At 39.3% G+C, this 12,212-nt stretch overlaps 2 protein-coding genes across 2 annotated transcripts; both read right to left on the bottom strand.

Moving 5' to 3' along the window:
- Positions 1-627: 627 nt before the first annotated feature.
- On the bottom strand, positions 628-1,677 carry LOC146562038 (uncharacterized). The gene is made up of 2 exons (XM_085294675.1): positions 824-1,677; positions 628-790 (listed from the first exon to the last, which is right to left on the bottom strand). Exons 1-2 carry the CDS (start codon positions 1,591-1,593, stop codon positions 628-630), a joined length of 933 nt encoding a protein of 310 aa, XP_085150801.1. The 5' UTR covers positions 1,594-1,677.
- A 2,167-nt stretch (positions 1,678-3,844) lies between these two features.
- Positions 3,845-4,894, bottom strand: LOC146562037 (uncharacterized). Its single transcript, XM_085294674.1, has 2 exons — positions 4,041-4,894; positions 3,845-4,007 (listed from the first exon to the last, which is right to left on the bottom strand). Exons 1-2 carry the CDS (start codon positions 4,808-4,810, stop codon positions 3,845-3,847), a joined length of 933 nt encoding a protein of 310 aa, XP_085150800.1. The 5' UTR covers positions 4,811-4,894.
- Positions 4,895-12,212: the final 7,318 nt, after the last annotated feature.

Genomic DNA, 12,212 nt, shown 5'->3' with positions numbered 1-12,212 from the left:
ACGTTTCCCCGAGCTTGAGTCCTCTATGAAGAGCAGCCTTTCCTTATCGGCAGCGGTCACAGCCGCTACAGAGCGCTGGCAGGCTTGTTTCCCTGGGCCTTAAAACTGCAAAGGCGGCACGGTGCTGTCACGCTGATGGTAAAAACACAGGCCTTTAACACAGTGCCGCTGTGCCACTTTATTTTTTAACAAAACACTACGCTTTATGTATAAAGAACTGCCTATTCTACTACTTATTGAAGAAAAAGAATCCACAAAAGATTATTTTTACTTTCTTTTATTTGTTCCAGATAAATTATAAATTATTTTTTAAAAAGCAATGAAATGCATCAGATGTCTCCCATGCTTTCTTTTCTGCTGTAATTTTTTTTTTTTGAACATAAATTGGTCTATTGAAAATAAAATGTAGTAAGAACCACTACATTTTTTCAATAGGCCAATTTATGTTTAAGAAAACCCCAACAATCAAATGATCTCATCTGAGCAAGCACTGGGCGACGGTGGGAAGGAAAAACTCCTTTGTCTTAAAAAGAAGAAACCTTCGACAGAACCAGGCTCAGATGGTGCGGCTTCTGTCAAGACCGGTTGGGGGTTAGGTAGTTAAAAAACTACTCTAACGGTACAGCACTACAGCTTTTTGGTGGAAATGGGTGGAAGGATGGGTGTTACACCTCGTTTCATTGGAGGTCTTACAGGTGGTCGGGGTGTAGATTCAGCTTTTTTACAAATAGGTGGCAGAGGGACAGGACTAGGTCGTGGAATTATAACTAGTTGGGTGGGAATAGGTTGTCTGTGAAGGTTCTCAGTCATGGGAATAGGTTGCTTTCCACTTCTGGATATAGGTGGAACACACATCCTACGAAAAGGTGGTAGGTTGTCGGTCGAGAAAGTTTCCTTTTTCGTTGGTTGTGTGACTTGAGGAGCGGGTGTCAACTTTGTCTTTTTCGGTCTAATGGGTGGCAGTGGAGTCCGCTGTAACTGTTGTTCGTCAGATGCATCTTCCCTGCCTACGTAAATGTATTTATGTTCCTCAAAAAGGGCAATGTCTTTTTCAACTTGACTCATTGCCTCTTCGAGAAACATTTTGTAATTGTATTTTTTGTGCTGTGAAGGGGAGATAGTAAAAGGGAGGGATTGATATTCAAAGTTTAGCTCATTAAACCTCCTCTTTAGGCCCTGGAGAATGTTTTGTTTCTCCTGTTCGGCCAGTGGTTTAACTGTTTCCTGTTGTTTTGTTAACCAGGCATCATTGTCCTGCTTAGCCTTTTCTTTCTCTGCCTTTCTTCTACGCAGGTAGCCTGGAACGATTCTGTAATCGTTTTTCTGTAAATAAAAGGGGACAAGTCCAGATTTCTCAAGGAGCTGCTTGTCCCCTTTGCGTGTATCCACACAAGCAGGTTGAGCCATGACTTTCTTCATGCCTGTGTGTTCTGGTTTTTTCCTGAATGTGTGTTCAGGTTTTTCGCCTTCTGGCCTCTGTGGGCACATTTCGCGATGAGATGGGGCCTTAACTGTTCTTGGCACCATGGTCCTGTGTTCATTTTTATATTTATTTTCTAATACAATTGCTTCCCTGTATTTAGAAATATACATTTTAGGTTTGGGTGGAGGAAGAGTACTCTACTTTGGGAGAAGGTTATAAGCGCTTTCATCTGAAAACACAATTCAATCGCTAGCTTAAATTCACCTGCAAGGGAATTCTACAACTGTGTGTCGAGGCACCCCTATTTATAGATTTTTATGGCCTGGCATGTGACATCATGGTGGCCTGGCTTGTGACATCATGGTGGCCTGGCATGTGACATCATGGTAGCCTGTCTTTGTTCTGTCATTTAAGCCCCACCCCCCTGGTTACTGTTGCTATTGTAACTATTATATTATGAATGCTGGTAGCTAGCATTCCACACACACACATACACTTTTTGCCAAGGTTCCAGCTGCAGTCACCAAGACATGTAAATGTATTTAGTAACCCTCTGGGGTCCAGAGTATAATTGGCCGTTTTTGACTACTTTAGATTTTACCTCTATATTTCACCTTTAAAAAAATCTTCTTCTTTTTTTTTTTGGCACAACCTCAAATATCTGAAATTTGAGTTAATTTTTCATTTATACTATATTTGCACAATAGATCTAAATTCAGACAAAAAAAATTCAAAATCCGAGTAGAAAATACTTGTCATTTTTACTGTAAAAGCCACAAACATGTTTAAGGAATTGTTTTCATAACTTGAAATGCGAATAGAAGTTGTACATTTGTAAAAATTATGCACAAGTTTTGCAAACAACTTTATGTTCAGTATAATATATGCAGGTTTTCTTCCTGAATACTATCGTTGTTTATATTTACTGCGGGAAGAAACGGTTTTTATAAGGAAAAACACTAGAAAGCACTCAGTCCCCCTCCCAACTCCCCCAGCCTTTCCTATTGGTGAAAAAATATACCATGTGGACCAATCAAAAAATGATAGGGCAACATAGCATTTAGTTGTTTACGAAGGCGGGCAGGTGTATACATATAGTTTGAGTCTGACGGCTCTTTGTTTGCTTCTCATCTGTAAACTCTGCATACTCTCTCATGTGATTCAGTTTGTTTTGAAAAGTCTCAACAGGATCTTGAGCTTTATTGTGAAAGGTTTACGTGGAAAACAAACAAGCGTACAGCGGAACCACGCGATGGTTTTACCGTCATTGTTGCTAACGAAAACACGTAAAAACAGGCACTTGCCCGCCCATAGTGTGGTTATATTAAATATAAGAGAAAGAGAGAACTTTAAGAAATTAATATAGCCACTAAGGTGACCGTCAAAACGATGAAAAATACTGCTGTAAACAGTTTATTTTACGACATCACGAAACAAACGATAGCGTAATAGGAAACGATAGACATTTTTATATTGTCATTTGATATATATCGTTATATCGAACAGCCCTAACATACACTCTTATATTTGTACATATATTTATTCTTATAATTCTCAGATTTACCCATTCGTATATTTTGCTTGTTCTTATGTTATTGTATTTTGCACACCTCTGTTGCACACACATAAGAATTTCGCTCACATGTGCTGTACCAGTGTACCTGCACATGTTATGTGATACGGGAAATCTCCAATTTTTTTTTATTTTGTTTTTTTTGAGATTAAATAATATACCATTGTAAAGACGACACAAGAGTTCCAGAGGCTCTTCTGGGAGCCAGAGTCGACCAGAAAACGTTTCCCCGAGCTTGAGTCCTCTATGAAGAGCAGCCTTTCCTTATCGGCAGCGGTCACAGCCGCTACAGAGCGCTGGCAGGCTTGTTTCCCTGGGCCTTAAAACTGCAAAGGCGGCACGGTGCTGTCACGCTGATGGTAAAAACACAGGCCTTTAACACAGTGCCGCTGTGCCACTTTATTTTTTAACAAAACACTACGCTTTATGTATAAAGAACTGCCTATTCTACTACTTATTGAAGAAAAAGAATCCACAAAAGATTATTTTTACTTTCTTTTATTTGTTCCAGATAAATTATAAATTATTTTTTAAAAAGCAATGAAATGCATCAGATGTCTCCCATGCTTTCTTTTCTGCTGTAATTTTTTTTTTTTGAACATAAATTGGTCTATTGAAAATAAAATGTAGTAAGAACCACTACATTTTTTCAATAGGCCAATTTATGTTTAAGAAAACCCCAACAATCAAATGATCTCATCTGAGCAAGCACTGGGCGACGGTGGGAAGGAAAAACTCCTTTGTCTTAAAAAGAAGAAACCTTCGACAGAACCAGGCTCAGATGGTGCGGCTTCTGTCAAGACCGGTTGGGGGTTAGGTAGTTAAAAAACTACTCTAACGGTACAGCACTACAGCTTTTTGGTGGAAATGGGTGGAAGGATGGGTGTTACACCTCGTTTCATTGGAGGTCTTACAGGTGGTCGGGGTGTAGATTCAGCTTTTTTACAAATAGGTGGCAGAGGGACAGGACTAGGTCGTGGAATTATAACTAGTTGGGTGGGAATAGGTTGTCTGTGAAGGTTCTCAGTCATGGGAATAGGTTGCTTTCCACTTCTGGATATAGGTGGAACACACATCCTACGAAAAGGTGGTAGGTTGTCGGTCGAGAAAGTTTCCTTTTTCGTTGGTTGTGTGACTTGAGGAGCGGGTGTCAACTTTGTCTTTTTCGGTCTAATGGGTGGCAGTGGAGTCCGCTGTAACTGTTGTTCGTCAGATGCATCTTCCCTGCCTACGTAAATGTATTTATGTTCCTCAAAAAGGGCAATGTCTTTTTCAACTTGACTCATTGCCTCTTCGAGAAACATTTTGTAATTGTATTTTTTGTGCTGTGAAGGGGAGATAGTAAAAGGGAGGGATTGATATTCAAAGTTTAGCTCATTAAACCTCCTCTTTAGGCCCTGGAGAATGTTTTGTTTCTCCTGTTCGGCCAGTGGTTTAACTGTTTCCTGTTGTTTTGTTAACCAGGCATCATTGTCCTGCTTAGCCTTTTCTTTCTCTGCCTTTCTTCTACGCAGGTAGCCTGGAACGATTCTGTAATCGTTTTTCTGTAAATAAAAGGGGACAAGTCCAGATTTCTCAAGGAGCTGCTTGTCCCCTTTGCGTGTATCCACACAAGCAGGTTGAGCCATGACTTTCTTCATGCCTGTGTGTTCTGGTTTTTTCCTGAATGTGTGTTCAGGTTTTTCGCCTTCTGGCCTCTGTGGGCACATTTCGCGATGAGATGGGGCCTTAACTGTTCTTGGCACCATGGTCCTGTGTTCATTTTTATATTTATTTTCTAATACAATTGCTTCCCTGTATTTAGAAATATACATTTTAGGTTTGGGTGGAGGAAGAGTACTCTACTTTGGGAGAAGGTTATAAGCGCTTTCATCTGAAAACACAATTCAATCGCTAGCTTAAATTCACCTGCAAGGGAATTCTACAACTGTGTGTCGAGGCACCCCTATTTATAGATTTTTATGGCCTGGCATGTGACATCATGGTGGCCTGGCTTGTGACATCATGGTGGCCTGGCATGTGACATCATGGTAGCCTGTCTTTGTTCTGTCATTTAAGCCCCACCCCCCTGGTTACTGTTGCTATTGTAACTATTATATTATGAATGCTGGTAGCTAGCATTCCACACACACACATACACTTTTTGCCAAGGTTCCAGCTGCAGTCACCAAGACATGTAAATGTATTTAGTAACCCTCTGGGGTCCAGAGTATAATTGGCCGTTTTTGACTACTTTAGATTTTACCTCTATATTTCACCTTTAAAAAAATCTTCTTCTTTTTTTTTTTGGCACAACCTCAAATATCTGAAATTTGAGTTAATTTTTCATTTATACTATATTTGCACAATAGATCTAAATTCAGACAAAAAAAATTCAAAATCCGAGTAGAAAATACTTGTCATTTTTACTGTAAAAGCCACAAACATGTTTAAGGAATTGTTTTCATAACTTGAAATGCGAATAGAAGTTGTACATTTGTAAAAATTATGCACAAGTTTTGCAAACAACTTTATGTTCAGTATAATATATGCAGGTTTTCTTCCTGAATACTATCGTTGTTTATATTTACTGCGGGAAGAAACGGTTTTTATAAGGAAAAACACTAGAAAGCACTCAGTCCCCCTCCCAACTCCCCCAGCCTTTCCTATTGGTGAAAAAATATACCATGTGGACCAATCAAAAAATGATAGGGCAACATAGCATTTAGTTGTTTACGAAGGCGGGCAGGTGTATACATATAGTTTGAGTCTGACGGCTCTTTGTTTGCTTCTCATCTGTAAACTCTGCATACTCTCTCATGTGATTCAGTTTGTTTTGAAAAGTCTCAACAGGATCTTGAGCTTTATTGTGAAAGGTTTACGTGGAAAACAAACAAGCGTACAGCGGAACCACGCGATGGTTTTACCGTCATTGTTGCTAACGAAAACACGTAAAAACAGGCACTTGCCCGCCCATAGTGTGGTTATATTAAATATAAGAGAAAGAGAGAACTTTAAGAAATTAATATAGCCACTAAGGTGACCGTCAAAACGATGAAAAATACTGCTGTAAACAGTTTATTTTACGACATCACGAAACAAACGATAGCGTAATAGGAAACGATAGACATTTTTATATTGTCATTTGATATATATCGTTATATCGAACAGCCCTAACATACACTCTTATATTTGTACATATATTTATTCTTATAATTCTCAGATTTACCCATTCGTATATTTTGCTTGTTCTTATGTTATTGTATTTTGCACACCTCTGTTGCACACACATAAGAATTTCGCTCACATGTGCTGTACCAGTGTACCTGCACATGTTATGTGATACGGGAAATCTCCAATTTTTTTTTATTTTGTTTTTTTTTTAGATTAAATAATATACCATTGTAAAGACGACACAAGAGTTCCAGAGGCTCTTCTGGGAGCCAGAGTCGACCAGAAAACGTTTCCCCGAGCTTGAGTCCTCTATGAAGAGCAGCCTTTCCTTATCGGCAGCGGTCACAGCCGCTACAGAGCGCTGGCAGGCTTGTTTCCCTGGGCCTTAAAACTGCAAAGGCGGCACGGTGCTGTCACGCTGATGGTAAAAACACAGGCCTTTAACACAGTGCCGCTGTGCCACTTTATTTTTTAACAAAACACTACGCTTTATGTATAAAGAACTGCCTATTCTACTACTTATTGAAGAAAAAGAATCCACAAAAGATTATTTTTACTTTCTTTTATTTGTTCCAGATAAATTATAAATTATTTTTTTAAAAGCAATGAAATGCATCAGATGTCTCCCATGCTTTCTTTTCTGCTGTAATTTTTTTTTTTGAACATAAATTGGTCTATTGAAAATAAAATGTAGTAAGAACCACTACATTTTTTCAATAGGCCAATTTATGTTTAAGAAAACCCCAACAATCAAATGATCTCATCTGAGCAAGCACTGGGCGACGGTGGGAAGGAAAAACTCCTTTGTCTTAAAAAGAAGAAACCTTCGACAGAACCAGGCTCAGATGGTGCGGCTTCTGTCAAGACCGGTTGGGGGTTAGGTAGTTAAAAAACTACTCTAACGGTACAGCACTACAGCTTTTTGGTGGAAATGGGTGGAAGGATGGGTGTTACACCTCGTTTCATTGGAGGTCTTACAGGTGGTCGGGGTGTAGATTCAGCTTTTTTACAAATAGGTGGCAGAGGGACAGGACTAGGTCGTGGAATTATAACTAGTTGGGTGGGAATAGGTTGTCTGTGAAGGTTCTCAGTCATGGGAATAGGTTGCTTTCCACTTCTGGATATAGGTGGAACACACATCCTACGAAAAGGTGGTAGGTTGTCGGTCGAGAAAGTTTCCTTTTTCGTTGGTTGTGTGACTTGAGGAGCGGGTGTCAACTTTGTCTTTTTCGGTCTAATGGGTGGCAGTGGAGTCCGCTGTAACTGTTGTTCGTCAGATGCATCTTCCCTGCCTACGTAAATGTATTTATGTTCCTCAAAAAGGGCAATGTCTTTTTCAACTTGACTCATTGCCTCTTCGAGAAACATTTTGTAATTGTATTTTTTGTGCTGTGAAGGGGAGATAGTAAAAGGGAGGGATTGATATTCAAAGTTTAGCTCATTAAACCTCCTCTTTAGGCCCTGGAGAATGTTTTGTTTCTCCTGTTCGGCCAGTGGTTTAACTGTTTCCTGTTGTTTTGTTAACCAGGCATCATTGTCCTGCTTAGCCTTTTCTTTCTCTGCGTTTCTTCTACGCAGGTAGCCTGGAACGATTCTGTAATCGTTTTTCTGTAAATAAAAGGGGACAAGTCCAGATTTCTCAAGGAGCTGCTTGTCCCCTTTGCGTGTATCCACACAAGCAGGTTGAGCCATGACTTTCTTCATGCCTGTGTGTTCTGGTTTTTTCCTGAATGTGTGTTCAGGTTTTTCGCCTTCTGGCCTCTGTGGGCACATTTCGCGATGAGATGGGGCCTTAACTGTTCTTGGCACCATGGTCCTGTGTTCATTTTTATATTTATTTTCTAATACAATTGCTTCCCTGTATTTAGAAATATACATTTTAGGTTTGGGTGGAGGAAGAGTACTCTACTTTGGGAGAAGGTTATAAGCGCTTTCATCTGAAAACACAATTCAATCGCTAGCTTAAATTCACCTGCAAGGGAATTCTACAACTGTGTGTCGAGGCACCCCTATTTATAGATTTTTATGGCCTGGCATGTGACATCATGGTGGCCTGGCATGTGACATCATGGTGGCCTGGCATGTGACATCATGGTAGCCTGTCTTTGTTCTGTCATTTAAGCCCCACCCCCCTGGTTACTGTTGCTATTGTAACTATTATATTATGAATGCTGGTAGCTAGCATTCCACACACACACATACACTTTTTGCCAAGGTTCCAGCTGCAGTCACCAAGACATGTAAATGTATTTAGTAACCCTCTGGGGTCCAGAGTATAATTGGCCGTTTTTGACTACTTTAGATTTTACCTCTATATTTCACCTTTAAAAAAATCTTCTTCTTTTTTTTTTTGGCACAACCTCAAATATCTGAAATTTGAGTTAATTTTTCATTTATACTATATTTGCACAATAGATCTAAATTCAGACAAAAAAAATTCAAAATCCGAGTAGAAAATACTTGTCATTTTTACTGTAAAAGCCACAAACATGTTTAAGGAATTGTTTTCATAACTTGAAATGCGAATAGAAGTTGTACATTTGTAAAAATTATGCACAAGTTTTGCAAACAACTTTATGTTCAGTATAATATATGCAGGTTTTCTTCCTGAATACTATCGTTGTTTATATTTACTGCGGGAAGAAACGGTTTAATAAGGAAAAACACTAGAAAGCACTCAGTCCCCCTCCCAACTCCCCCAGCCTTTCCTATTGGTGAAAAAATATACCATGTGGACCAATCAAAAAATGATAGGGCAACATAGCATTTAGTTGTTTACGAAGGCGGGCAGGTGTATACATATAGTTTGAGTCTGACGGCTCTTTGTTTGCTTCTCATCTGTAAACTCTGCATACTCTCTCATGTGATTCAGTTTGTTTTGAAAAGTCTCAACAGGATCTTGAGCTTTATTGTGAAAGGTTTACGTGGAAAACAAACAAGCGTACAGCGGAACCACGCGATGGTTTTACCGTCATTGTTGCTAACGAAAACACGTAAAAACAGGCACTTGCCCGCCCATAGTGTGGTTATATTAAATATAAGAGAAAGAGAGAACTTTAAGAAATTAATATAGCCACTAAGGTGACCGTCAAAACGATGAAAAATACTGCTGTAAACAGTTTATTTTACGACATCACGAAACAAACGATAGCGTAATAGGAAACGATAGACATTTTTATATTGTCATTTGATATATATCGTTATATCGAACAGCCCTAACATACACTCTTATATTTGTACATATATTTATTCTTATAATTCTCAGATTTACCCATTCGTATATTTTGCTTGTTCTTATGTTATTGTATTTTGCACACCTCTGTTGCACACACATAAGAATTTCGCTCACATGTGCTGTACCAGTGTACCTGCACATGTTATGTGATACGGGAAATCTCCAATTTTTTTTTATTTTGTTTTTTTTTGAGATTAAATAATATACCATTGTAAAGACGACACAAGAGTTCCAGAGGCTCTTCTGGGAGCCAGAGTCGACCAGAAAACGTTTCCCCGAGCTTGAGTCCTCTATGAAGAGCAGCCTTTCCTTATCGGCAGCGGTCACAGCCGCTACAGAGCGCTGGCAGGCTTGTTTCCCTGGGCCTTAAAACTGCAAAGGCGGCACGGTGCTGTCACGCTGATGGTAAAAACACAGGCCTTTAACACAGTGCCGCTGTGCCACTTTATTTTTTAACAAAACACTACGCTTTATGTATAAAGAACTGCCTATTCTACTACTTATTGAAGAAAAAGAATCCACAAAAGATTATTTTTACTTTCTTTTATTTGTTCCAGATAAATTATAAATTATTTTTTAAAAAGCAATGAAATGCATCAGATGTCTCCCATGCTTTCTTTTCTGCTGTAATTTTTTTTTTTTGAACATAAATTGGTCTATTGAAAATAAAATGTAGTAAGAACCACTACATTTTTTCAATAGGCCAATTTATGTTTAAGAAAACCCCAACAATCAAATGATCTCATCTGAGCAAGCACTGGGCGACGGTGGGAAGGAAAAACTCCTTTGTCTTAAAAAGAAGAAACCTTCGACAGAACCAGGCTCAGATGGTGCGGCTTCTGTCAAGACCGGTTGGGGGTTAGGTAGTTAAAAAACTACTCTAACGGTACAGCACTACAGCTTTTTGGTGGAAATGGGTGGAAGGATGGGTGTTACACCTCGTTTCATTGGAGGTCTTACAGGTGGTCGGGGTGTAGATTCAGCTTTTTTACAAATAGGTGGCAGAGGGACAGGACTAGGTCGTGGAATTATAACTAGTTGGGTGGGAATAGGTTGTCTGTGAAGGTTCTCAGTCATGGGAATAGGTTGCTTTCCACTTCTGGATATAGGTGGAACACACATCCTACGAAAAGGTGGTAGGTTGTCGGTCGAGAAAGTTTCCTTTTTCGTTGGTTGTGTGACTTGAGGAGCGGGTGTCAACTTTGTCTTTTTCGGTCTAATGGGTGGCAGTGGAGTCCGCTGTAACTGTTGTTCGTCAGATGCATCTTCCCTGCCTACGTAAATGTATTTATGTTCCTCAAAAAGGGCAATGTCTTTTTCAACTTGACTCATTGCCTCTTCGAGAAACATTTTGTAATTGTATTTTTTGTGCTGTGAAGGGGAGATAGTAAAAGGGAGGGATTGATATTCAAAGTTTAGCTCATTAAACCTCCTCTTTAGGCCCTGGAGAATGGTTTGTTTCTCCTGTTCGGCCAGTGGTTTAACTGTTTCCTGTTGTTTTGTTAACCAGGCATCATTGTCCTGCTTAGCCTTTTCTTTCTCTGCCTTTCTTCTACGCAGGTAGCCTGGAACGATTCTGTAATCGTTTTTCTGTAAATAAAAGGGGACAAGTCCAGATTTCTCAAGGAGCTGCTTGTCCCCTTTGCGTGTATCCACACAAGCAGGTTGAGCCATGACTTTCTTCATGCCTGTGTGTTCTGGTTTTTTCCTGAATGTGTGTTCAGGTTTTTCGCCTTCTGGCCTCTGTGGGCACATTTCGCGATGAGATGGGGCCTTAACTGTTCTTGGCACCATGGTCCTGTGTTCATTTTTATATTTATTTTCTAATACAATTGCTTCCCTGTATTTAGAAATATACATTTTAGGTTTGGGTGGAGGAAGAGTACTCTACTTTGGGAGAAGGTTATAAGCGCTTTCATCTGAAAACACAATTCAATCGCTAGCTTAAATTCACCTGCAAGGGAATTCTACAACTGTGTGTCGAGGCACCCCTATTTATAGATTTTTATGGCCTGGCATGTGACATCATGGTGGCCTGGCTTGTGACATCATGGTGGCCTGGCATGTGACATCATGGTAGCCTGTCTTTGTTCTGTCATTTAAGCCCCACCCCCCTGGTTACTGTTGCTATTGTAACTATTATATTATGAATGCTGGTAGCTAGCATTCCACACACACACATACACTTTTTGCCAAGGTTCCAGCTGCAGTCACCAAGACATGTAAATGTATTTAGTAACCCTCTGGGGTCCAGAGTATAATTGGCCGTTTTTGACTACTTTAGATTTTACCTCTATATTTCACCTTTAAAAAAATCTTCTTCTTTTTTTTTTTGGCACAACCTCAAATATCTGAAATTTGAGTTAATTTTTCATTTATACTATATTTGCACAATAGATCTAAATTCAGACAAAAAAAATTCAAAATCCGAGTAGAAAATACTTGTCATTTTTACTGTAAAAGCCACAAACATGTTTAAGGAATTGTTTTCATAACTTGAAATGCGAATAGAAGTTGTACATTTGTAAAAATTATGCACAAGTTTTGCAAACAACTTTATGTTCAGTATAATATATGCAGGTTTTCTTCCTGAATACTATCGTTGTTTATATTTACTGCGGGAAGAAACGGTTTTTATAAGGAAAAACACTAGAAAGCACTCAGTCCCCCTCCCAACTCCCCCAGCCTTTCCTATTGGTGAAAAAATATACCATGTGGACCAATCAAAAAATGATAGGGCAACATAGCATTTAGTTGTTTACGAAGGCGGGCAGGTGTATACATATAGTTTGAGTCTGACGGCTCTTTGTTTGCTTCTCATCTGTAAA

This window comes from Mchenga conophoros, linkage group LG12 (assembly GCF_057382185.1).
Source record: "Mchenga conophoros isolate Kocher_MC1m ecotype Shallow Benthic linkage group LG12, M_conophoros_male_GT1.1, whole genome shotgun sequence".
Lineage (NCBI taxonomy): Eukaryota > Metazoa > Chordata > Actinopteri > Cichliformes > Cichlidae > Mchenga > Mchenga conophoros.
Note: the sequence above shows the minus strand (reverse complement) of the source record. Positions and strands in the feature narration are given on the sequence as shown.

Excerpts from the sequence above, each read along its gene's own strand:
- LOC146562037 (XM_085294674.1), bottom strand. The coding sequence starts at position 4,810 with ATGTATATTTCTAAATACAGGGAAGCAATTGTATTAGAAAATAAATAT. Across the intron at positions 4,008-4,040 it reads CCTATATCCAGAAGTGGAAA|ACAACCTATTCCCACCCAAC; the intron begins GCAACCTATTCC and ends GAACCTTCACAG.
- LOC146562038 (XM_085294675.1), bottom strand. The coding sequence starts at position 1,593 with ATGTATATTTCTAAATACAGGGAAGCAATTGTATTAGAAAATAAATAT. Across the intron at positions 791-823 it reads CCTATATCCAGAAGTGGAAA|ACAACCTATTCCCACCCAAC; the intron begins GCAACCTATTCC and ends GAACCTTCACAG.